The sequence below is a fragment of the Salvia splendens genome, chromosome 21, assembly GCF_004379255.2.
Source record: "Salvia splendens isolate huo1 chromosome 21, SspV2, whole genome shotgun sequence".
NCBI classification, from domain to species: Eukaryota; Viridiplantae; Streptophyta; class Magnoliopsida; order Lamiales; family Lamiaceae; genus Salvia; species Salvia splendens.
In genome coordinates, this window is record NC_056052.1 from 2,409,558 (window position 1) to 2,436,551 (window position 26,994).

Consider the following 26,994-nt stretch of genomic DNA (forward strand, 5'->3'; position numbering starts at 1 on the left):
TGGAAGTAAACCGACATTTCATAAAGGAGAACTTGGAAGTTATGGTGGTGGAAATGCCCTATGTCAAGTCCGAAGATCAACTGGCAGACATCTTGACAAAGGCAGAGAACTCGAAGTCGTTTTGGGAAGTACTTGGCAAGCTAAGCATCGGCAACCCCGTTACATAGCTTGAGGGAGAGTGTTAGAAGATATTGCACGAAATCAGGAATTCATATGGGAGAATATTTCGTTTGTGATAGAAGATAATTATTGTAATCTAGGTTTACCACGTATAGAATATCTTAGGCTATATATTGAATAAGAAACATCCCTTCTACCGATTTCTACATGCATGAGTCGGAAAAACCCCATACTAGCTAGGAAGTAGACCGTATGTTGCAAAGACACATTTCGCTTGCTTCGTGATTTGCTTAATTCCAAGAAGAGTTTGATTTGAAGTGTATATTTTAGTTTTATTTAAGGATTATTAGCCTGTAAATACATTAACTTTTATAATTTTTTGGTTTTTCCCTCAAACTTTATTTTTTGAATGTAAATACATAAACTTTGAATTTTTCTGATTTTTCCCTTAAAGCAAAAATTAAAACTGATGTGGCAAACTAAAACTTACATGGCAATCTAAATGAGTAGTTTTGATGTTATTATTAAAAATTTTAGAAATTGAAATTCCACCTCACTAATCTCATTATTCTCATCTTCTTTCTTCCTCAATGCCTTCGTTCCAGTTCCCAAATCTCCATCTTTTTTTATCTCCTTTTTCAATTGCTCGAAACATACCATGAAAACATAACTCTCATCCTTGGATTTAGGCTACTCATAGATTTATTCAAAATTTTAAACACACTCACAATTTAAAGGCAGATCTTATCGTACACAATACAAAGCACACTGTTATTTTAAGCACAAGCCATTTATATTAATTGGATCACAGACTAAGAATAAATATCTCATCTATTATAAAAGGCTATCATGTTCCAAAGCATTCAAGTTTAAATCAATGTTTATAACATTAACGAATGCAGTGTGACTGTTCACTAATCTAGCAAACAACAACTGTAAAAATCAAGCCTAAACATAAATGATAAGATGATAACTGCGATGGGAAGTAGAGGAACCAAGAAAATCCAATAATGAAAGTTGTATTTTGGCATACATATTTTTCTGTGATTGAAAGATGAAAAGTGGAAAGAAGATGGAAGTTAGGGAAGATGATTGAAGATACAGAGATATACAGGAGAGAGAAAGAGGTGAGTTGGTATTTTATTTTGTTTATTTTTGCCACATCAGTTTTAATTTTTACTTTAGGAAAAAAATCAGAAAAATTTAAAGATTATATATTTATATTCAAAAAATAAAGTTTGGGAAAAAACCAGAAAATGATGCAAGTTCATGTATTTAGATGCTAATAATTCTTTATTTAACAATGGACACAACTAAAAGTCCATGTCCCCCAACTTTAAAACTATTATATATGAATGAAAGATAACGAATTAAAATGCGAGTGGGGTAAATTATTTAAAATGACGATCCATTTTGTCGTTCAGATGAGTTTCTAGGTATAGGTCTCCTAGTCTAACGATACTTTTCAAGGTATAGGTCTCCTAGGTTCCAAACTTAGAAGTGACTTTTGATATATTCTTATTTTTAATTTATTATAACCATTGCGATGTAAACTAGAACATATAGGAGTATATGAATATCTCGAAGTAGAAGAAGTGAATGGGATTCGATTTCATAATACTCTCTCTGTCCCGGGTTACTCGCACATTTGCTTTTCGGCACGGAGATTAAGGAATGAGTGTATAGCAAAGTCAACAATTGCGGCTGTAGGTGATAATTTTTACTAAAAATGGAAAGAGTGCAAATAACTTGGGACTCCCAGAAAGGAAAATAGTGCAAGTAACACGGGACAGAGGGAGTATAATCATTCGACATACTATTTAGAAAGTTGATGCTTACATATACATATCATGAGTCACGTTTGATTGCAATGTTCCGATGGTGATAATTTATGAGAGAACTACAAAGATATTTAATGGCCACAAAAATTATTGCACTCTCTCAAGAGTCAAGACTATAGTATCTGTTGGCAATTGAAACATAAACATGAATATAATAATATCCCATATTGGTGTACACAAAGAGCTTAATCCACTATATAAGTCTCATGGGCCTCTCCTCCTATTACTAATTGGTTTTAGGATGGAACCCATGGATTTCTATCATGGTATCAGAGCAGGTTATATGTCGGCTCAGAGAAATCTCATCATAGCCGAAGAAAATACCAATTCCGACCTCTTTAAACCAAGAACCAGAATAACCAATCCACCAATCCTGCAAGAAAATGTCAGGTACGGAAGAACCAAAACCGAATCCAGAACCATCGAAATTGAAGAATAGCAAGAATGTCACTGTGGCATTCAAACTCAACGGAAAAAACTACCCGATATGGCCGAGACTTATGAAAGTCAAGATATGTGGCCGAGGAGCATACTCACACATCCGGAAAGAACCCCCAAAACCAAGGAGCAAATGGTACGATGAATGGGAAGAAGACAATCTGGTGGTATTCTCGTGGATCGTCGACAACATCGAAGATGACACATCATGCCATCGGTATCGTCCTCCCCCACCCATGAAACTATCGGCGTGAATACCAGAGATACATCATCTGGGGATGGAATCAGGAGTGGACTGGCTGCACAGAGTCAAAGACCGGCATATCGGAGTGGAGGACCGCCGAGTCCCGCTGTAGCTACCGGTCGAACGGGAAACCGCCCGGATAAATAAGAGATGTGGTGTACTCACTGCCAGAGATCCAAACACACGTACGAAATGTGCTTTAAACGGCTAGGATACCCCGAATGGTGGGAGGAGAGGCAGCGAACAAGGGCGGCGAAGATAGCCGTCGGAATCACCGAAGAAGAACAGCCCCGAAATCAGAACGGAGGTCGTGGGGAACGACCGGCCATGGACCGGTGGTGAATCTAGAAGTCTCAACCGGCGGCGGAAACATTATGGGAGCCGGCAATTTTGCCGGACTAGAGGAGACGGCGCCGATCGGGAAATGAGGTATTGGGCTTAGTTTTAAACCAAACCCTAGATATTTTCTAAATTAGATTGTCCCTCCATGAACTTTCGGAAATTAGATAATCCCTCCATGAACTTTCAGAAATCAGAAATTAGACCCTTTTTTGCATGGTAGACCCCAGATTGCTTGAAATCAAATTTCGACCCCTATCTTACTAAAAACTCGAAAAACAATATATGTGATTATGTGACGAAAAACCCTTTTGCTGCATTAGAACAATTACCCACTGCATTCCATGTACATAAGGGAACAAATATGATGAAGGGGTGGATTTTTTATTGTGGGGCCATTGTACTATGACCTCAAATAGAGATGATTTTATTACATGAGTAAAATCACTAAAACCTACATTAAGACCACCAGTGGGGAATTGATTACAGTAGAAGGGTCGGGGACCATAGAAATTTCTCCCACACTCCGTCTCCAAAATTGTTTATATGTTCCGACCTTATCTCAGCGTTTGATGTCAATCAGTCATGTGGAATTGGGCGTGGCACTGAGCTCTGTGGACTTTACTACGTGGAATTTTATAGGAATTTCTAATGCATCCGACCTTCTGCATGTTACAGGATATTCGGACGAAGAGAATACTTAGACGTGGCACTGAGCACTGTAGACTTTACTACGTGGGCGAGATAGCTCAACATGGTAGTGCGATGCTGGCTCACGGATCCACGAGACAAGAAATTTGGCTATGGCACCGAAGTTTAGGACATCCTTCCCCTGGTTACTTTAAACTACTTTTTCCGAACCTTTCTATTCCTTCTGATTTCTTTTGTGAGACTTGTGTTTTGGCAAAAAGTCACCGACAATCGTTTAAACTTTCGAACACTCGTATGCAGTCTATTTTTTTGTTGGTTCACTCTGATGTGTGGGGTCCCGCATATTTTGCCGGCGGAAATGGTTTTCGATACTTTGTTATATTTGTTGATGATTGCAAACGAATGACTTGGATTTATTTTATGAAACATAAGTCTAATGTTATGGATAAGTTTGTTTTGTTTGTCAAAATGGTTCAAACCCAATTTCATACTTCAATCAAAACCATTCGATCTAATAACGGGATGTAATTCATTAATAGCCTTATGACCTAATTTTTCCAAAACCATGGAATGATTCACCAAACTTCTTGTGCTTATACACCAGAACAAAATGGGGTAGCTGAACGGAAAAATAGGACAATCCTAGAAATTGCATGAGCCCTAATGATTGAATCTAAAGTCCCATAGCATTTCTGGCCTGAAGCCATAGCCACATCTGTCTACCCGATGAACCGTTTACCCACTAAAATCCTAAACAAAAAGACCCCTCTCGATGTTCTATCCTCTTTATCCAAGATTCCCCAACACCTGAACCTTCAACCTAAAGTTTTTGGCTGCACTGTCTACATTCATATCGCCAAATACGAAAGAGTCAAACTATCTCCCTGTGCTACCAAATGTATTTTTGTAGGGTACGGGGTGAACCAGAAGGGATACCGATGTTTTGACCCTCATACCAAGAAAATCACCATCACCATGAATTGTAACTTCCTGGAAACCGAGTTCTTCTATCACACCCACTTTAGTAGTCAGGGGAGAGTGATCCAGATAGTTCAGTGGACTATCTAAATTGGGTGGTGCCACTTCTAAACTCTTCGATTGAGGATCCACCAGAACCAGTTGTTACTGATCCAATGAGCGCAGAACCGTCAGAGGAAAATAATACAGTTGACAGTGGCACTGGGAGTATATTCTCCTCCCCGAAGCACAAGAGGAGTTCCACCAAAGAGATATTCACCCAAAAAGATTGGGAAGAAAAGTCAGTACGGAGTGGTGAATTTCGTGCAAGGAAATCTGGCAAAAATGACAAGGGCATTTGAGGCTGCCCTATACGAAGAAGAAGACATTCCACAGACGGCCGAGGATGCAATGAAGCATAAGCACTGGAGAGAGGCTATGCTCACTGAAATGAAGGCACTGATGAAGAACAATGCTTGGACCAAGGACAAGCTACCAGAAGGAGGGAGAACTATTGGGTGCCGTTGGGTGTTCACAATCAAAAGAAGACCAGATGGCACAATAGAGAGGTATAAAGCCAGACTTGTGGCAAAAGGGTACACTCATACATACGGCGTCGACTATGCTGAAACTTTTTCACCCGTGGCGAAAATTAATACTGTAAGGGTATTGTTCTCGATTGCTTCCAACAGGGATTGGCCACTTCATCAGTTCGATGTGACGAATGCATTCCTACATGGAGAACTGTCAAAACCAGTGTTTATGGAACCCCCACCAGGGTTCACCGATGGATTTCAAACATGAGAAGTGTGTAAGCTGCAGAGGACGTTATATGGGCTGAAACAGTCCCCAAGGGCTTGGTTTGGAAGGCTCACAGAAGTGATGAAAAAGTATGGACATAAGCAGAGTAACTCTGACAACACTCTGTTTATCAAGAAGAGGGAAGATAAAATTACATGCTTAATCATATATGTAGACGACATGATCCTTACCGGAGATGACACAGACGAGATGGTTGAACTAAGGAGGAATTTGTTTAGCGAGGAAAGTACCAACGATTGGTGGGAAGGTTGATTTACATATCGCATACAAGATCGGACATTGCATATATTGTGGGGTGGTAAGTCAGTTTATGCACGAAGCCCAAGAAGAGCACTGGGAGGCAGTCCTCCGAACTGTTCGTTACTTGAAAGGGACTGCCGAACACGGGCTTCTAATTGAAAAACATGGACACTTGCAGATACATGGATTTACTGATGTTGATTGGGCCGGAAACCCAAATGATAGGAAGTCCACTGCGGGGTACTTTACTTTTGTAGGAGGAAACCTTGTAACATGGAGAAACAATAAACAGAAAGTAGTTGCACTGTCCAGCATAGAAGCAGAGTTTCGAGGTATTAAGAGTGGACTGACCGAACTACTGTGGCTACGGAAGCTTATGAAGGAGTTAGAGATGTTTTCGTTTCAAACATGCAAGTTGTTCTGCGATAATAAGGCGGCCATAAGTATTTCAGAGAACCCGGTCCAACATGATCGTACTAAACATGTGGAAGTTGATAGGCACTTTATCAAGGATAATATTGAAGCAAAGATAGTCGAGATGTAGTATGTTAAATCCGAGGACCAGTTGGCGGACATATTGACCAAAGCAGTAAACTCGAAATCATTTCGAGAAGTACTGTGCAAGTTAAGTATCGGAAATCCCGTTACTTAACTTGAGGGGGAGAGTTGGAGAAGATCTCGAAGAATCACGAGGAATCCGCTCCAAATTACTGAAGATAGGGGTGAGCAAAAAAACCGAAAACCGAATATCTGAACCGAACCAAACTGAAATTTTGAAATTCGGTTCGGTTTTTTCGGTTTTTCGGTTAGGTTCGTTTTAAAAATTCAAAAAATTCGGTTTTTTGGTTCGGTTCGGTTCGGTTCTGTTTGGGCGAAAAAAAAACCCGAAAAACCGAATTATATTTTAAATATAATATTATATATATTTATTTTATTAATTTAATATATTATATCATATATATATATAATATATTCTTTTAATATACACTCCCTCTGTCCCGCTTTAGGAGTCCCGGTTGATCAATTTAGGGCGTCCCGCTTTAGGAGTCCCGGTTGAAATAAATTAATAAAAATGCCTACAAAGTGTTAAAAGTGGGTCTCAACATCCACTACAACTAATAAAAAAGTATTAAAAGTAGGTCTCAACATCCACTACAACATTAATTTATTACACACTCAATTAAAAGTGGGTCCCAATATCCACTACAATATTTATTTATTACACACGCAAACACTTTTTCTTAAAACATGTGTCCGACTCAACCGGGACTCCTAAAGCGGGACGGAGGGAGTATTATATATTATGCATTATATATTCTATTAATTTTCTATTATATATTATGTTCTATTTTATATAAAATAAAATATTATATATATTAATGTATATTCCATATTTTTTCAGTTTTTCGGTTTATTTTGAAAATTTCGGGTTTTCGGTTTTGTTCGGTTTTTGAAGTTCGGTTTTTCGGTTCGGGTCAGTTTGGGTTTTGAACTAAATTTGATTTTTCAGTTTTAGTTCGGTTTAAGCAAAAAACCGAACCGAAACCCGAATGCTTACCCCTAACCGAAGATCACGGAGATATTCAAGATTATACTCTACCAAAGATAGAAGATATCAATCAATGTAAATTAATTAGTCTTCCTTGTATAGCTTATCCTAGCCCTCTAATGTTTGATATTTATCAATGAAAACAATTATCCCTTCTCCATAGAATTCGATCTATTTTATCAAGATTAAAATTTTCATTCTTGTATGTAGTATTTTTGTCGGTAGTTAGAGCATCTCCAATGGCTTTAGGCCAGTAATAGGCTAACAATCAATGACCGACTCAAGTGGGGTTGGCCGACCCCACTGCGGGTCCGTGAGAGCCATCAGAATCTCTATTAATCGGCCTGCTGATACCACTATAGCGCCGCCTCGGACCCCACCATAGTGTTTCCATGGAAGAGAAGAAACAAAGTAGTAGTGAACAAAATTGAAAAAATGACATCTTGGATAAAAAAAAGGAGAAGGTAATTAGATGAAGAATGAAGCTGATACCACTATAGCGCCGCCTCGGACCCCACCATAGTGTTTCCATGGAAGAGAAGAAACAAAGTAGTATTGAACAAAATTGAAAAAATGACATCAAGAAGAAGAAGAGCAAATAATAACAAATACAAATACAAATAATAACAATAATATTTGTAGAATAGAAAATAAGATTATACTACTAAAAAGGTAATAATACATAGATTTATACTTATAATGTCTCACAAATTAAAATAAAATATTTGAAAATAAGAATTAACTATAGTGCACAACAAAATGTAATGTTACTTACATTGTAATTTTATATTTTAAAATAATTTAAATATTATATTATATTAAACTAATAATTATTTATATATTTTATATATTATATGTTTTTTATTTAATAGTTTCAACCCCACGAATTCTATTTTCTGAGTTCGTCATTGCGTAAAAGTAAACATTTTTTTAGCAATTAATCTGAGAAAAAACCTATGAGTTGATTGAATGGTATATTGCCACAACACACATATACGACTATTAAATATTGAGTGATAGCATTTATAATATATAGTGGAATGTGGATTTGTGTTAAGGGTGCACTCCCTTAACAAGGATCCGGCGATGACGAGAGGTCGACGACGGAGATAAAAGTGGACGGCACGGGCTTTCCCCGGGATCAGCTCCAAAAGGTTTGCAGAAAATTAAAGAAGACAATAAAAATAGGAAAATTATGATATTTCTTGATTGATTAAAGAGAATGACAATAGCCCTATTTATTATAAGGATTCTAAGCAAGACAAGAGATATGAAAAGATATGCTAAATCAATACTCACTAAATAAGAGAGATTTGGGGGATATTCTTGGAGATATTCACGTATCAACTCCCCCGCGGTTAAAATCCACATTGTCCTCAAGGTGGAGACCACGACACAATGAAGAGAGTCCGAAACAACAGCTTTGGTGAAATAACTCCCCCCGGATCAAATGCCCACCGAATAATTGAACGACTTCCTCCATTATTCCCATAAACATTCACCGAGTGAGGCTCGATGCCTGCCATGGATGACATATCGATGTGTGATAGACCCTTCTGAGTATGATGAACGCTCTGGTAAAATCCACACCAACGTTCAAGACCTTCACCTAGAGGCTGCTTTACAGTGCAAATAAGTGAGATAAAATTGACAATACGAGGTTCCTCATTCGATTCGTCAGGTGTTGATCCTGTTTGAGCTGGTGGTTCACTTCTTGACTCACTGTAGTTCATAACAACAGAATCTTTCTTCACAGTTGTGACAATTTTCTCCCCATTGGCTTCCTCTTTCACTATATCATTGTCACTACCACGTCTAGAAGCTCTTTCTCAGTGCCACAAGCAGAAAGTTCTCCTTTGGCAGCCGCCTCTCGAAGCTGTTTTATCTTCAGCTTTTGCACGTCATCAATGTCTTGGACATCCTGTTGTCCATTTGAATCCATATTCTCCCCCATGTTTTCTTCCCCCCACCTGAGTGTCTTGGACCCAAAACCACTCCACATAAGACTCCAAACCCGAATAGGGTGGGTGCTGAGGAGCCCCCGAATGCGGCTTGTGGGATGGTTCACGCTCATACGTGGCCCGGCGGTCCGTAGCCGTCGGGCTGATAGTGGCTGTCGTGGGAGACGCTTGGTAGTATAACGGCTGCGGGGGCCAGCCCGTTGGGGATGGCTGCTCATATGTCGGGAATCCTTGCGATGAGGGTAGTCCCAGCGGGTCCCACGACGACCATCCTCCATGTGCGTGGTGATCGCTGAAATGATTACCCCAAGCATCCCATGCCGGGGGTGCGCGCGACGTGGGAGGCAGGTCCCAAGAGGTGTGTGCGCGCGCCGAGGGGGGCAGATCCCAGGCTGCAGGTCCATGCGATGTGGGGGGCAGATCCCACGCCGAATGTGTCTCCGGCTGGACTAAGCGTTGAGCGTCGCGTGAATGCATTGAGGTCGACGCCCCATTAGGCTTTGGGCGAAATCCTTCATGCTGATTGAAGAATGGAGCGGTCGCCGGTAGAGCTGGCGTAGCGACGGCCACCGTCGAGAACGATGGGATGTAGGGAATGGCTACCTCCAACTGATGCGCGGTCGTGCGGCTGTAGGGAGGATCGGGCTCCGACCGCGGCGGGTTGCGCGCGGTGTCTACGATCGGCAATGACGCCGTGTGCCGATGCCTCGGGGGGGCCCACGCTGACCTAACCCCCTGGCTCGTTTGATCGCCGAAGCGAGAGCCCCAAACATCCCACGCTGGAGTTGGCCTCGACCCTGTTTGTAGGTCCCACGCGGAAGTTGGCCACGCAGACCGCGACTAGGGCTGTTGCATGCGATTTGTGAGCCCACTCTGAAAAGAGGCCGACGGCCCATTAGGGTTCGAACGGAAGCAGTCTTGAAACCCTAGGACCGGGGCGGTGGCTGTGACGGGGGGTGCGGCAGCACTGATCACCGAGAGTGGAGTGGTGTAAGACGCGTTGACATCCACCAGACGGTGGTTTGCGCGAGTATCCGGGGGCTCCGGCTCTGGTCGATTTAGAATACGCGACGACGACGGACGCCAATCGTAGTCATCCATGCGTGACTCCAGCCGCGCCATACCAGCCAACATATGCTCGAACATGACCTTAATTGGGTCTAGATCAGGCAACTCGACTGCTGGTGAAAGAACCGGGTCTGTTACCACCGGCATAGAACACAAGGGCTCCATTCGCCCTCGAACGATTGAGAATCCGACATGAGGTTTACAATGAAAGCACCAATTGTTAAGGGTGCACTCCCTTAACAAGGATCCGACGATGACGAGAGGTCGACGACGGAGATAAAAGTGGACGTCACGGGCTTTCCCCGGGATCAGCTCCAAAAGGTTTGCAGAAAATTAAAGAAGACAATAAAAATAGGAAAATTATGATATTTCTTGATTGACTAAAAAGAATGACAATAGCCCTATTTATAATAAGGATTCTAAGCAAGACAAGAGATATGAAAAGATATGCTAAATCAATACTAACTAAATAAGAGAGATTTTGGGGATATTCTTGGAGATATTCACGTATCAATTTGTGTTCCTATATATTGATTTCATAATTTCATTCTAGTCATACTAAATTACTAAATTTGTCATATATTGAATTTTAACATAAACAAGATGAAGAAAACTAGAAATGTATAATGGTTGATTTACCGTCGTTATTGAAATGTGTTTGTATAATTATTTTATTTTTCCTTTATTATTATTTATAATTTTTTTCACTTTATCTGGAATTTAAAAGGTCCAAAATTTTGATACTGATAGAAATCAATGGGTTCCATCCTAAAATTAATTGGTGATAGGAGGAGAGGCTCATGAGACTTATATAGTGGATTAATCTCTTTGTGTACACCGATATGAGATATTATTATATTCATGTTTATGTTTCAATTGCCAACACCCTCCCTCAAACCCTTCAAGATTAATCTTGGAGGGGTTGGACTTTTTTATGATCGATTGGACAATCGGCCCAATCTTTTTTTCGATCAGTTGGACCACTAGCCCAAATTTTCAGCCCAGTTATACTGTTGGGTCAGTCATTTTTTTCGGTTTCAACCCAGATATACTGCTGGGTCAGTTAAATATGACCCACAGTCGGAGCCGCTCTGATACCATGATAAAATAGATTGAATTTTATTGAGAATGTGATAATTGTTTTCATTGATGAATATCATACATTAGGTACTGTTATATAGGGCCAGGATAAGCTATACAAGGAAGACTAATTAATTTACATTGATTGATATCTTCTAACTTTGGTAGAGTATAATCTTAAATATCTCCGTGATCTTCGATAATTTGGAGCGGATTCCTCGTGATCCTCCGAGATCTTCTCCAACAAATCGATAAATTATAATATTCATAAAGTTGAATCAACTTTTTTTTGCAGAATCTTCTCTTAGTTTGTGGAATTTCTCTCTGATTGGTTAATTGTGTGTATTGATTGTGAATCAGATTTTCGCCCCAAGATTATATTTGTTGGGTTACAGATTCCATTCAAAGTAGGATTAGAACGGTAATTGCTTCTATTATACTGTATTAATTAATAATTCAATTTTCCTTTTTAATCAAACTATTTGTCATGTTTAAGATTTTTAATATGTTGCTAGTTTTAATCGAGTAATTTTTACCAATAATTAATTAATTTCTTTTACTGAGAATGTTGCAGTCAAAATTTTAATTATTATATTGAAGATCAATTCAACAAACTAGTTTTGCATGATAAGACATTTTTGAATTCGTCTTAGAGATATATATATCAGTTTAAATGCTCTTGGACATGATTTTATACAATAGTAATACTAACTCTTTGTAGACTAATCAGTAATTGGTACTAATTACCACAAACTTGTTCAGTAAAGATACTTATTTCTAATCCAACTCAACAAAGAAGATTTCAAAAGTATAGGTCATTTTCAATTTGTCGCGGTCGAACTGATACATTTCATCATGTTTTTTAATAATACGTAATTGATTTTATTTCTCTTTCCATATATTTTTGGATTAGGATAAGCTTAATTATTTTAATTTTTGAAGATATTACTTTTATTAATTAATGTCAGTCTCTTTCCATGTCTTTATGGATTAGGATAAGCCCAACCCGACCCGTTACAAGAAACTGTTTATTAATGACAGTCACTTAATTATATAAATTACTAGCTTTTGTAGTGATTGTTACTTTTATTTGAATTTCTAAATAATTTTTATTGAATAATTATAATTAACTAGTTAAAACTAATTGTCACACCAATTATGTTTTGCTATAAAAGACCCCTTTCTTCCAATTTGAATGACAGCTGTCCAATGTTGGTATGAGTCAATAGTTGTTCTAATTCCCTAATGCAGATAAAAAAATCAACTTAGGATCATCAGAAATGACAAGACTAACAGAGCAACACTAGCCTTCTTCCTAGGCCTATTACCGGAATCACCAGACAACTAATTTTAAATTCATCCAACAAATTCAGCAAGCAAGAGACATAAATAACCATATTGGAATCAAAACAAGCTACCTGTATGGGAGAGGATGAAAATATGACAGGAATCAGAGCATCTTGGCTGTCAGCTGATTAGGGAGATAGTTGTTAAGTTTTAATGTGAGTAACCATTACCATAGAAACAATGTTAAATCATAACACAAGGTAACCAAAAACACAAATTTTGATCATTGATAAGAGGTTCGGACAAGAAATCAAATAGAGTTCATCCATAAGATTGACCTTATTGGGGCCCAACACAACATAGGCAATTATACTAAGAAAAGATTGATCAGAGCCAGATTGTTCAGCGTCCACAGCATAGGATGGGGGAACATAACCCTACCGAAGCAGGTCAGAAAGGCCGCCATCCCAGGCTGGATCAGACAGAGTGCCATGCTTGGCTGGAGGAGACAGGCTGACAACCTTGCCTAGATAAGAGTGGCAGCCTGCCATAGCAGGAGGGCTATCTTCAGTGGTCGTAGGATGGGAGGGACATTCCTCAGGCAGTTCGTGAGAGGCTTTCACAGCCCGATCGGGTGACACAACAATCCTCTTCATTATCACGTCAACCCCTCCGAGTCCAAACCTCTTCGATAATATCCTGCTGAAGTCGAACATGTGCATCTGTTTGCCGCATGTCGGCAAATGCACGCAGCCGCTCGACCTCTCCATGAGGTACCCCATATTCACATTCGCGGTGGCCACGCCGTGACTTGGACCTGCACCCGTATCATCTTCATTGGTCCACTGAGTCAGTTCCGCAGCTTCATTTTCGACAATCATGTTGTGCATTATGATACATGCGTACATGACATCGCCGATGTTGGGAATATACCACTGCCGTGTAGGACCCTTCACTACCGCCCATCGACTCTGCAGCACACCAAATGCTCGTTCCACACCCTTGCGTTCTGCTTCTTGACGGCTCGCAAAGTATGTCTTCTTTTGTCCGAGCGGATGCTTGATTGTCTTCACAAAAACGGGCCAGTTTGGGTATATCCCATCCGCCAAATAGTATCTCACACTGTGCTGGTTGCCGTTGGCGACGAAACTGATGGCGGGACCAACGCCATTGCACTGAGCGTTGAACAGGGGCGACGACTGGAGAAAGTTGATGTCGTTGTTGGACCCGGCGACTCCAAAATAAGCATGTCAAATCCACAGCCGGTAGTCAGCTACAGCTTCAAGGATCATCGTGGGATGCTTCGCTTTGAAGCCGGTAGTGTACATCCCCTTCCAGGCGGCGGGGCAGTTCTTCCACTCCCAATGCATACAATCTATGCTGCCCAACATCCTAGAGAACCCATGCACCGACCCATGCATATCTATCAGCATCTGGCAGTCTTCGGGGTTCGGACTCCGAAGATACCGCTCTCCCCGAATATCGCTCTCACGCCCGCGCAAAAATTATGCACACACTCGACGGCTGTCGACTCGCCAATGTGGAGGTACTCGTCGAACATGTCGGCCGCGCCTCCATACGCCAGTTGTCTGATTGCGACAGTGCACTTCTGCAAGGGCGTGAGTCCGGGTTTGCCAGCTGCATCCTCCCTGATCGTAAAATACAGGTATGTTCTCTCTAAAGCACCCACGATGTGCAGAAACAGCGGACGATGCATCCTAAAGCGTCGCCGGAATAAGGCTTCCCCAAAACGCGGTTGCGGAGCGAAGTAGTCCGCATACAACCGAATATGTGCAGCAATGTGGTCACGGAGTACTGTAGTTCGACGAAAGATCGGCCGAGGTAACGCCGCCAGCTGCCGCCGCTGCGCCCTCTGCTGTAGCAGCCTATCTATCGCACCTTCCACAGCGATCTCCAATTCATTCTCGCTATTACTGTCACTAGACATTCTAGATATACTTGAAATTAGAGATGTAGAGAGAGAAACTTGTTAACACAAGTGGTGCGAATGAAATAAAATTCAACGAGCCGTATATATAGAGTTTTAAAGAAAAATAAAAAAATTTAAAAAGCGGACGTCCGACCCGGACGTCCCACCCACGCTACAATGGCGGACGTCCGAGGACACCCGACGTCCTCACGGGACGTCCGTATCCGACATCCCCTGCCACAATGGAGGACGTCCCGATCGCCCGTCGCGCACGTCCGACCGGACGTCCGCCATTGGAGATGCTCTAAACAATGTTTTGAATCCGAAAAGATTTTAAAATATCGAGATGGTCCAGGCCTTCAGTATCCAAAATGCACTATAATCAAATCAGCTTAAAGATGAGACTATGCATCTTACAGTAATAAAATATTTAGAATGCTGGAAAATTAGGGCCTAAATTTTGGCTAAACATAAATTTCTCTTTAACTCACCTTCCGAACACCACCAGCATACGTTGTCAGAAGACCGACAAGAATTCCACCGACAGCATTGAGTATGACAGGAATCTGAACAACAAAATATATTGAAACTTTAAAGCACGAAAATGCTAAAAATGTCATAAAACCATTGAAATTTAACCTAATAAACATGACTATATTCGATGAGGCATTAAGCATTATTGTATTTTAGCAAACAAATGGGGCATTTCTAACATGTGAAAGCACTTATATGCAGCACTCTATGGAGCATGTATTACAGTGCTGTTCAATTATCAGAAGGAGAAATAAAAAGTAGTTTTAACAAGCTGAGGTGACCACTCATGGCCTGTGCATCTAGTGATATATATAAAAACCAAGGATGTATTAGATGACCATCGAGCTAAAATGATAAAGAATATTTACCCATGTCCATGGAGTCCACCCATGAAAGAAGCCAAGCTCTCTGATAGCCAAACCATCTGGAGACTTGTAAGCACTGGCTAGTAAGCAAAGGCTCCCAATTATGGACATCTCCACAGTCATCAAGTAAGATGAGTGTTTCTTAACCTGTACCAGAAAAGATGGACATGAGAAAGGCAAATTCAACAAGATATGGAACTTTAGAAACACAAAGACATTTGATTACTTGAGAAGCCCACTGACACAGTGCAGAGGGTACAGAAGCCACCAGCACAGGAACAATTCCATAGAATAATATTTCATCAAGGTTCTTAGCACTAGATGCTTTACTAGATCCTTCGCCGACGCTTAGAAGGACAGCAGCAATGATCAATATAAATAGCACCTCAATTTGTTGAATGGACTGCTTCTGTCTGTCAGATTATCAAACAAAAGAAATTAGAGCTCTAAGCTTTAACTCACAAGAATATATCACTTTTTTTACTTATGATAAAGAGTCAACCCTAAAGCAGAGGTCACTCGTATGTATGTATGTCTAAGTTAACTTGGAAGGGGCATAAAATTGCATTTCAGAGTACAGCAATGCCGTTCAGTTAGCTGCTGCCTTCTGAGCAACTACAATCTTTATTACCAGTTATAAAAGTACGAAAATTTGGGAGGTTGGTAACTTCTAACTGTACGAGATACTATTTCAATGGAGAAAGAACTATAGCCTACACAGGTTAGCAAGGTGTTGGTGAACGCGTGGTGGCTGGCCAACAACCCGGACCACTGGAAAAAGCCGGAAGAATTCAGGCCGGAGAGGTTCCTAGAGGAGGAAGCTGGAGTCGAGGTCAACGGCAACGACTACAGGTTCCTCCCCTTCGGGGTGGGCTGGAGGAGCTGCCCCGGGATTGTTCTCGCCATGCCTATGCTCGGGATTACCATTGGCCGCCTCGTCCAGAATTTCAAGCTGCTTCCTCCCCCGGGCCACTCCAAAATCGGCACCGCGGAGAAGGCAGGCCAGTTCAGCCTCCACATTTCGAACCACTCCACCATTCTCATGAAGCCCATATCGAGATCATCCTTTTGAATCATCAAACTTAATTTATTTGGATGGAAACACAAATAAAATTAAAACCTCTCTTTCAACATATCTTAATTATGTCGTAAAGAATAATAATGATGTTAATTTGTAGTCTCGTAGTTGGATTACGAGATCAAATGAAGTACTAATAAAAGCCGAATAATTGCGTCGTTCTTGGAGTAGTACTATTATTTTGTAAATGTATAATTATATGAATGTATGCAAACTGTGGGAAAAATTATAAAATTTGATTGTACTGTAACTTTAAAAATCAATAACATTTGTACACAATGATCCTAAGATGATGAAAATCAGGTCATCTACGAGGAATATATTGTTGCTATTTTTCAAATAGATCTCTTAGCAAATCAACGATATAATTTAAGTCTGGCATATTACAATTAAAAATATTGCACACAAAATTAACTTTGTGGATCAACCTTACAATTTGCCCAAAATAGTCATAGGTGCCATTTATATTCTACCTGGCTCATGTATGGGCTGTTAGTGTTTGAGCCTAGCTAGCCCATATGCTTCGTTTATTAAAGGCCATTAGCCCATAACGAGAAACTGTATAAAATATTAGGGTAAATTATCTATAAAAGTAGTGAAGTTTAGTTGAATTTTGGTTTATTTTATAACTTGAAAATCAATTAGATAAATCATGAGTTTGTATTTGTTCTAAAAAATTTATTGTGAAATTTTTTAGTTTAATAAAAATGAGAGGGAGTAGATATATAGAAGCTACAGTGTACTGGTGAGTATTTAAAAACAAGGCGCATTAGCAATTAATTTCAGAACTACAGTTTTATTTAGTTTAACGATTTTTAATTAACAATTTGAACAAAGCCCACGAGCGAAATACTAACAATATTTCTAAATTCACAAGTTGGATTTGAATATCTATAATATTTAATGAATTTTAAGCTAGAAAACAACAAATCTTTTCACAAGAGTTTTAACATAGACAGTAATTACTAATTAATGATTTGCAACCTAGACTACAAAGAATCTTTTCACCCGTTAACGAGTCTAATACTAAAAGTAATTAACCGGTTTGCAAACTAGATCACAACGAATAATTTTACCAATTAACAGGTTGAATAATAAATGGTTTTTAAGCTACAATAATAGAATGGTGGGACTCTTGTGTTCGTCCTTACGGAAGAGCACGCTTGTGGGTGTTGTGTTTTTGCACAAGAGCAGGCAGAAAAAGTGAGCCGGACCCACAACCGTACTCGTTGTCAAGACCACGGTTGTTGATGTTCTAAGTAAGCAAATGGTCCAACAAATATACACTTAATAAGCTTCAAATCAATTTGCCATTGAGAATCATCACATATTCATATACACACAAAAGAAAAAGAAAGATACTCATAAACAACAACTTCTCTCCCATCTTCATTAGAAGTTGAAATAGCCAAGATTAGACGAATTCATCACATCATCAAAGAAATAATCCTCAATGCGTCCAAACTCATCCAATTCCAACAAAACGTCATCACTCTCCGCCTTCATCCTCCCCTTCCCCTCCTCCTCCTCCTCCTCCACCGCCGGCATGTGGCCCTCGAACAGCGCCATGTGACCGAACAGCTTATCCTTCCGCGAGAAGCTCGTCCCGCACGAGCACCTCCACTTCGTCTCCCCACAATGCTTCATGTGGCTCCTCAGATCCGCCACCACCGAGAAGCTCTTCCGATTGCACCGATCGCACGCGTACATCTTCGGGCAATGGCTCCTCCTGAAGTGATTCCTCACGCACACCACGCTCTTCAGCGCCCTGAACTTCCCGTGCCGCCGGTTCCTGTTGCATCCGGCGTACGGGCACGAGAACCTCGCCTTCCGCCGCGAGAAATCGTCTCCTCCGCCGCCAGGCTTCGCCAGAGCCTCCGGTGTTTTGAATTGGTTGCCGTGTGCTCTCATGTGCATCCGCAGATTCGCGTCGCGCTTGAAGCCTTTTCCGCAGATCTCGCACAGGTGGACGTGCTCCGCCAGCAGCTCCACCGCGTCGATCTCGATTATCTCGTAATCGTCGTCTGGATTCTGCTCCAATTCCACCTGATTCAGCATCTTCCCCGTCTTCTCCTCAGCTAATTGATTCGAGCTGACAGACGGCGCGGCGGCGCAGGACAGGAGAGCGGCGCCGTTGACGATGATCTGGTGGATCGCGGAGGTGATCTCCGAGCTCACCATTTCCATCTGAGGCCGGCCGATCGGAGTGTTGGTGGTGACTGATTCGGAGAGGAATTGGTGGAGGTTGTCCATCCGCGATTGGACGACGGAGAGATTCATCAGCGGGAGTCGGGGGTCGGAGGCGGCCGGCGTGTGATGAATCTCGCCGAGAGAGGACATATTTTTGGGGGAGATTGAACTAATTTTCTTTATCAATTTGTTTTGCCGAAATTTGGTGGGAGGAATTTGGGGATTAGGGTTTTTAATTTGGAGTGACGAATTTATTGAAATGGGGAAATAAAATTTGACTTTGCTAGAGGGGTATTTCTGAGAACTACAGAAGTGGACACGTGTTGAAATGAGACATCAAGTTTCAATAACCTAGTCGACAGCGCTGACGATTAATTTACATTTATTAATTTACTCATAATTTTACAATTTCTTTGGAAGGATGGAGATTTATACACAATCATTCACCAAGCATATTGAAAATTCGATGGGATTATACAATTAAAGAAGGAAATTTTTTTACTTAGTATGCCCTAGTTAATTGTATATAGGTCTGTCACTCCAAGTGGCCAGAAAGTGATTGAGAAAGATAATAATAATTTATATAAATAAATTAATGCAGACTATCAATTTCATTATAATTAATTTAATCGAGTGCATTACATAACTGATTAATTCTAAAGGCGGTTCCTAACTACATATAGCATTAGCAATGGGGCGCCGTAATGCGCGCCCAAGGTGCGCCCTATGGCGCGCCACATCATCATTTTATTATTTTGTTTAATTAATTTAACTGTTTTCAAATAACAAGTATCGAGTAAAAAAAAAGCGGTCTAAATAATAAACGGCGAAGTTTTAATAAAAAAAGTTACATCATTGAACTAATAAAAAAAAACTAAGTCGGACCAATTCTCAACTTCCGATGCAGCTCATCGAGTAACGCCCGATCGACGAAACCGCGTGCCATCGTCCACGGTCGATCATCCGCGACCTCCACAATGGGGTGGACGATGCCGCGGACGATGGCCATCGTCCGCGCTATCCTCCGCGACCGAAGTATAGGGCGCGACTATCGTCCGCGCCCTATGACGCGCACCCGCAATGGATGCGGACGATGGATGGCGCGGACGATGCGCGCCATCGGACGTGCCATCGTCCGCCCATTGCGGATGCTCTTAGGCCCCTCTCATCATTGAGAATCCTTGTGCCTAATTACTTTTGACATAATGCTCTAGTCAACCAACCCCAAACTATGACTAATTCATTTAATTATTTAAAATTGTTATCTTACTATAAATTAATTTCACAATTCAATGGTTTTAGCTTTTAGGCCATCCACAATAGCGCCTAGCGCACTGCCTAGCCGAGCGTCGGCGCTAGGCGGTGTGCTAGGCGGTCTATTGTAACCGCCCAGCGATTTCCGGAATAAAAAACCGCCTAGCGCTCGGCGGTTCCGTGGAACTAGGAGGTGCGCTGGGCGATCCGCTCGGCGCTATTGCAGCGTTCGGATCGCCTAGCGCACCGCCTAGCGCGAATTTTTAAATTTTTTTTTCTGAAACACTATATATACACGACTTGCACGCCATTTTCATTCGCACCACTTGTTTTAACGAGTACTCTCTCTATCTAAATTTCTGTACAAGATCAACAACGGTAAATGGATCTCAACAACGAGCCTACTTCAGGGAGTAGCGGGTCTCAAGCTCAAACTCCCCCGGTCCCCGTGGGAAGTGGATGGAGTCAGATGCAATGAAGGTTTTGTGAAAAAAATTGTAACTAGTAGTTATGAAGTGACTATTCACCGTGGCGACGGTGGCGATGGAAGCGGAGGCAATGGTGGCGACAGCGACGGAGGAGACGACGACGGAGACGAGGAGTGAATTATTGTACTTTTTTTTTAATTATTGTACTTTTAAAAATTTTTAATAGTGTTATAAATGTTTCTCGTATATGTCTCGTAAATTAAATTCCGTATATTGTGTGATTGTTAATTATTTCATTTTAGTGATGTGGCTGGGCTATTTATGAAGTGGCTAGGCTATGGTTGGGCTATTTATGATGTGGCAGGAGGAATTTTAGTATTGATGATGTGGCAGGAAGAGTTTGTGGCTAGGCTATGGCTAGGCTATTGCTGGGCTATTCATATTGGGCCATCCACAATAGGAATAGCCCAGCAATAGCCCAGCCATAGCCTAGCCACTACCACATCATCAGCACTAAAAATCCCCCTACCACATCATCAAAACAAACAAATAGTTCAGCAATAGCTCAGCCATAGCCTAGCCACATAATATCCACATCACTATTAACAAATATATACAAAATGAAATAATTAACAATCACACAATATACGAAATTTAATTTACGAGACATATACGGGAAAAATTTAATAATACTATTAAAATTTAAAAAAGTACAATAATTTAAAAAATACATTAATTTTAAAAAAATACAATAATAAAAAGGAATGCCAATTCACTCCTCGTCTCCGTCGTCGCCGCCTCCGTCGCTGTCGCCACCACCGCCGCCGCCGCCGGTCTCCTTCCGTGCCGCCTCCAACTCGTCCTGCAGGTTCATGAGCAAGGTTTGAAGCACGGTCTTCTCCACGGGATCCGTCGCCACCAGCCATTCGGCCATCGTCTTGATCAACTGAGCTCGCGTTTGGGCGCGAGCGAAGAATTTGAGATCCTCGGTGGATTGGCCAAGGGGGGATGCCGACTGGACCTCCTGGGAAGCCCCGGCGTTCCCCCTCGCCTACCGCTGAGCGCGCTTGCGCCCAATCGGGCGAGGTCGGCCACCGACCGAACGCGGCGTGGGGAACTCATGCGTCGTCTCGGGGAGGTCGTGGGAACCACCGCTGCTGCCGCTGAAATCACCGGTGTAGTTCAGTCGTTGCTTCTTCGGCCAGCCAGAGTCGACACCTACTCGGAACTTCTCGGACTCGTTCAGCACAAGATAGCAGTTCCAGTAGGTGAAGTCCTTGTATACCCCCTTCAGTGGGAAGGCTTTCTCCGATATTCTCCTGCAGTCCTCCTCCATTTGGCCACTGCTCATCATGCGGAGTGCGTTGGTGTACAAACCCGAAAATCAGGAGACCGCAGCCCTGATTCGGTTCCAGGCCTTCCGGCAATCCTCCCCGTTGCGTGGCCTCCCCTCCGGGCAAAATCTCTTGTAGGCTGCTGCTATCTTGCCCCACATGTTGACGATCCTCTGCTCGTTCGAAACGAGAGGATCGTCGCAAACACTCACCCACGCCTTGCAGAGCGCGACGTTCTCCTCGTCCGTCCACCTCCTCCGTACCTCTTCCTCACCCGGCTGAGACGACTCGCCGACCTTCTTCTTGCCCTTCTTCTTTGGGGCACCACGCCCCCGCTCTGCCCCCCCTTGAACGAGAGTTTCCGGAGCTCCGATAGTATCAAACACCAAGTCATCTAAGGAGAAACTATCAAACCCCAAGGGCGTTTGGGTCGATGTGTGCGAAGAACCAGTCGAAAAATCAAAACTGGGGCGATAGACATCCCCCGTCGTCGCCGGGGACCCCCCAGAAGTCCACTGTGTAGCCGGTACGACCCCCGGAGTCCCCTGTGTCGGCGGTACCCCCCCGGGCATCATCTGCATCCCGGGTGCCCACCCCGGTATCGCCGGAAACCCCCCCGGCGGACTCCCCCCGTTGGCATCCCGGAAAACATCTGCTGCCACGGGTACATGTTGTAGTACCCGGGCATCTGACCCCATCCACTTCCCACGGGGATCGACGGAGTTTTTGACCCGCTACTCCCGGAACTAGGCTCGTTGTTGAGATCCATTTCTCGTTGTTGATCTTGTACAGAAATTAAGATAGAGAGAGTACTCGTTAAAACAAGTGGTGCGAATGAAAATGACGAGCAAAGCGCGTATATATAGTGTTTCAGAAAAAAAAATTTAAATTTCGCACTAGGCGGTGCGCTGGGCGATCCGGGCGCTGCAATAGCGCCGAGCGGATCTCCCAGCGCACCGCCCAGCGCCACGAAACCGCCCAGCGCTGCGCGGTTTCTCTCTCCATTCGTCCGCTGGGCGACTGCAATAGACCGCCCAGCGAACCGCCCAGCACCGGCGCTCGGCTGGGCGGTCGGCTGGGCGCTATTGTGGATGGTCTTGTGGATGGCCTTAGAGCATTACCAACGGCGGATATCCCTTCGGGCGTCGGACGGACGTGCCCGACGTCCGTCGCAGACGTCCGCCATTACGCGTGAGGGAGGCGGACACGGGAGATCCGTGGTGTTTCTGGGACGTCCGTCGCGACGGCGGGAGGACGTCCGCCATTGTGTCATGCTGACGGATGTCCAATGCAATTTTTTTATGTTTTTATTTTTGTTTTTTACGAACTCTATATATACGGCTCGTTAAACTTCATTTCATTCGCACTACTTATTTTAACGAGTTTCTCTCTCTCTACATTTCTTTTATTATGGCAAGTGGTAGTGGTAGTGGTGCGGGTGGTAGCGGTGCTGGTGATTGGCAGAAGACCGTTAGGGATGAGCTGAGGGTCGTTACGTCTAGGGAGATAAATCGGGTATTACAAGCGGCCATGCAGCAACAACAACAGCCGGCGGTACCTCGACCCGTCTGTCGTCGAGCTATAATTCCTCGGGACCGCATCGCTGCACACCATCGGTTGTACGCGGACTACTTTGCTCCAGAGCCGCGGTTTGGGGACAACTTATTCCGCTGACGTTTTAGGAAGCGTTGTCCACTGTTTCTTCGAATCGTTGACGCTTTAGAGCGTCGATACGAATATTTTAGGATGAGAGAGGATGCGGTTGGTAAACCCGGCCACACGCCCATTCAGAAGTGCAATGCCGCAATCAGGCAGCTGGCATACGGAGGTGCGGTCGAAATGTTCGACGAGTACCTCCACATCGGCGAGTCGACTGCCCACGAATGTCTGCAGTTTTTTGTCAAGGCGTTAGGGAGATATTCGGGGATACCTATCTTCGGATCTGATAAATATGCACGGGAATCAGCACGGGTTTCCGGGAATGTTGGGCATCATAGACTGTATGCATTAGGAATGGAAGAACTGCCACTCCGCCTGGAAAGGGTTGTACACTACCGGTTTCAAGAGCAAGCATCCCACGATTGTCCTTGAGGCGGTAGCTGACTACCAGCTGTGGATTTGGCATGCATATTTTGGAGTAGTCGGTTCAAACAACGACATCAATGTCCTACAGTCGTCCCCTCTTTTCAACGACCAAGAACTTGGTGTTGGTTCGGCAGTCAGTTTCATCGCCAACGGCAACCAGCACAACATGGGCTACTATTTGGCGGATGAGATTTATCCTATGTGGCCGGTCTTGATGAAGACGATCAGATGCGCAACAGAAGATAAGAAGAAATATTTTGCGAGTCGTCACGAGGCAGCGCGCAATGATGTGGAGCGGACATTTGGTGTGCTCCAGAGTCGATGGGCGGTAGTGAAGGGTCCATCGCGGTTGTGGTATATGGACGGGATCGCCGATATCATGTACACATGTATTATCATGCATAACATGATTGTCGAAGATGAAGGTCCAGCACTGACTGACTGGGCCAGTGACGATAATGATAGTGCCGGCCAAAGCCACGGTGTGGCCGCCCCTAGTGGACGTATGGGGGTACCCCATGAAGGGGCCGAACGGGTACGTGCATTGGCCGACATGCGCCAACGACACGCTCATATTCAACTCCAGAACGATATAATTGAAGAGCTATGTTTGCCTCGGGGTCATCGTTGATATGTTCACTTGTGTAATTTGTTTAATTTGTTTTTTTGTTGTTTTTTTTTTATTTAATGAAATTATTTTTGCACTCTGTTCGTCCGTATGTGATACGCAATTTTAATTACGTACATTGTTTAATTCCGTACATAATTAGTAATTTCGTAAATTGTTTACTTTGGTGAATTTGTGAATTTTTTTTATTGCGGGAAGTCCGCGCGGGAAGGGCGAGGGATGTCCGCCCCTATGCAGTGGGAAGTCCTTATGGCGTGGCAGTACTGTGGGAGGTCCTTATGACGTGGCAGGAGGTGTTTTTGGGAAGTCCGTCGGAAAGGATATGGGAAGTCTGCCCCCATTGGAGATGCTCCTAGGTGTACATACATGACCTTCTATTCATTCAGATACATTAAAATCTCTCTTAATTAATATTATTGGGATTAAAGAGTTATATTTATTTTGAGAGATATTAGTATATTATTCATAAATTATTTGTCATAATAATAATTTAAAATGATTTTAACGTATATACCTAAATGATCATCAAAATTCTAAAATATCAATGTTATCAATATTGTAAACTCAGGTTAGACAACATAATTGGATGGTAATTAATGCAATGTTGCATTATACTTATCAATGCTACAAGTCTACAACGTTTTCGAAATCATCAAGTCATGTTAGTATATCAATATTCGCCAAAATCTTTGTCGATAAAATTAGATCAAATCAATAGTATTCGGTAATTAACGTGCAATTTTCAAAAATTGGCATGCTAATCCGAAGAAACTGTGTATAGATTCCGTAGAAATCGATGCTTTATACATAGATGAGATGTTAATTCTTCCTATTCACAAAACCAAAAACAAATTAAACCAAAAAAAAAAGAGAAAATGAAAATGGAAATGAAGAAAAACTCCCAAAACTCCACTCTTGTCATATTACTTTTATATATATTTATAATTATTATTCATCAAGGAATGTCAACGAAAATAGGATCATCAAGAAGCTCCGACCACATTTGAGCGGCGCCGCCGCCGTAGCTCGACGCGCCGCACACATCCACAGTATTATCAATAACAGAACTCTCCGCCACCTGCGCCGCCACCGGAGACTGCGAGAGGCTCTGCTGCATCCACGACGACGAAGACGGCGATGAATTCTCCAATTGCCCCATCACTCCGGCGAAATCGCCGCCGCCGTATGGCGCCGTCTTCAACTCCGGCAAGTGCGCGAACTGCGCCGAGTCCTGCAGGAACTGCGCGGCGGAGAAGGCCTCAGCCGCCGCCGCCGGAGGCGGGGGCGCCTCGAGGTGGGCGAGGATGGCGGCGTCGTGGAAATTAGGGATTTGGATGGAGGGGCGGAGGAGGTGTTGGAGGCATTGGTTGAGGCGAGCCATTTGCAGGGCTTCGGATTGCATATGGATGGCGTGGTCCTCCCACGAGGCGGGGGAGGGGTTATCGATGAGGTTCGCGAGGGCGAGGAGGTGCGGGAGGGTCGCGAAGATGTCGGTGCGCGGGCGGTGGGTCATCGGGTCGAACCCCATCTGGATCAGCCTCTTCTTTAGATGGGTGTTCCAGAAGTTCTTTATCTCGTTGTCTGTTCTCCCGGGTAGGTGTGTGGCTATTGCGGACCACCTTCATTAGGTATACATGTAATTTAGTAAAAGCTAATCTTGAAATATTATAACAAAGTAGTTATTCTATGATTAAAAAATTATTCCTTTATGATAATTGAGTCGTATTTATTTTTGGGATAGTCCGAAATAGGTGATCAATTCTTCTTTTGGATAATATCTAACTCTATTAGTTTCCCATATGTTATTTACTCTTATACTTGATCTTGGATTGAAAATTTCGATCAAATTCTAATTTGTTTCCTAACTTTTAAAATTAGTCACAGACATGAAATTTGGACGAAAAAATTGGTTGTCTATTTGTAATCTATTGTTAATCTATTTATTTTTCTGATTTTTAAAATTGCGGGATGGACCAGGATTTCACCATACTTCAATCAACTCACTATACCTAAAAATAGTGTTTCACTCAACGCAGGACAGATGGGGTATCATAGTATAATATAATATCATTTGAAAAAAAAATAAAATTAATTACCAACTATAATTAATATGTGGATTAGTTTGGTTTAATTGTATTTTTCCCTATGTATACATACATACAAGAAAGAGAAAGATAGAGAATTACTTGTTGCCAAGAATGGAGTGGAGGTAGAGGATGGTTTGTTCTTCCTCTTGGGAGAACTTTCCTCTCTTGATATCTGGTCTCAGATAATTTGTCCAACGAAGCCTACAGCTCTTTCCACATCTGTTTAATCCTGAAAATACGTAATACCAAAATCCAACATTCATTATAACGATAAAACACAGCTTAATTGGCAAGACGTTTTACCTTTCACCAACATGATATGTATAAATATAGAGAGAGAGATATATATACCAGCAAGTCTTGGGAGGGCTCTCCAGCTGCCATGGCCATGTTTTTTAATGTATTTGGTGAGCTTCTCATCTTCCTCAGGAGTCCATGGCCCTTTCTTCACACCACTATCTTCAGACAATGGAGATCTTCCCAT

The 26,994-nt window shown here is 42.5% G+C and overlaps 3 protein-coding genes across 3 annotated transcripts; 1 reads left to right on the top strand and 2 right to left on the bottom strand.

The window, feature by feature from the left end:
* The first annotated feature begins 15,587 nt into the window (after window positions 1-15,587).
* Window positions 15,588-16,498, top strand: LOC121785303 (trans-cinnamate 4-monooxygenase-like). The gene is made up of 2 exons (XM_042183689.1): window positions 15,588-15,602; window positions 16,148-16,498. Exons 1-2 carry the CDS (start codon window positions 15,588-15,590, stop codon window positions 16,496-16,498), a joined length of 366 nt encoding a protein of 121 aa, XP_042039623.1.
* A 1,297-nt stretch (window positions 16,499-17,795) lies between these two features.
* On the bottom strand, window positions 17,796-18,962 carry LOC121783314 (protein SENSITIVE TO PROTON RHIZOTOXICITY 1-like). Its single transcript, XM_042181346.1, has one exon. The coding sequence runs from the start codon at window positions 18,842-18,844 to the stop codon at window positions 17,897-17,899; it is 948 nt and encodes a 315-aa protein (XP_042037280.1). The 5' UTR covers window positions 18,845-18,962; the 3' UTR covers window positions 17,796-17,896.
* A 6,393-nt stretch (window positions 18,963-25,355) lies between these two features.
* On the bottom strand, window positions 25,356-26,994 carry LOC121783968 (transcription factor MYB92-like). The gene is made up of 4 exons (XM_042182153.1): window positions 26,862-26,994; window positions 26,610-26,739; window positions 25,697-26,042; window positions 25,356-25,642 (listed from the first exon to the last, which is right to left on the bottom strand). Exons 1-4 carry the CDS (start codon window positions 26,992-26,994, stop codon window positions 25,379-25,381), a joined length of 873 nt encoding a protein of 290 aa, XP_042038087.1. The 3' UTR covers window positions 25,356-25,378.

Bases quoted from the DNA above. Each gene is read 5' to 3' on its own strand.
- LOC121783314 (XM_042181346.1), bottom strand. From the start codon at position 18,844: ATGTCCTCTCTCGGCGAGATTCATCACACGCCGGCCGCCTCCGACCCC.
- LOC121783968 (XM_042182153.1), bottom strand. From the start codon at position 26,994: ATGGGAAGATCTCCATTGTCTGAAGATAGTGGTGTGAAGAAAGGGCCA. The intron at 26,740-26,861 runs GTATATATATCT...ACGTATTTTCAG, and splicing joins AGCCCTCCCAAGACTTGCTG to GATTAAACAGATGTGGAAAG. The intron at 26,043-26,609 runs GTAATTCTCTAT...TACCTAATGAAG, and splicing joins CACTCCATTCTTGGCAACAA to GTGGTCCGCAATAGCCACAC.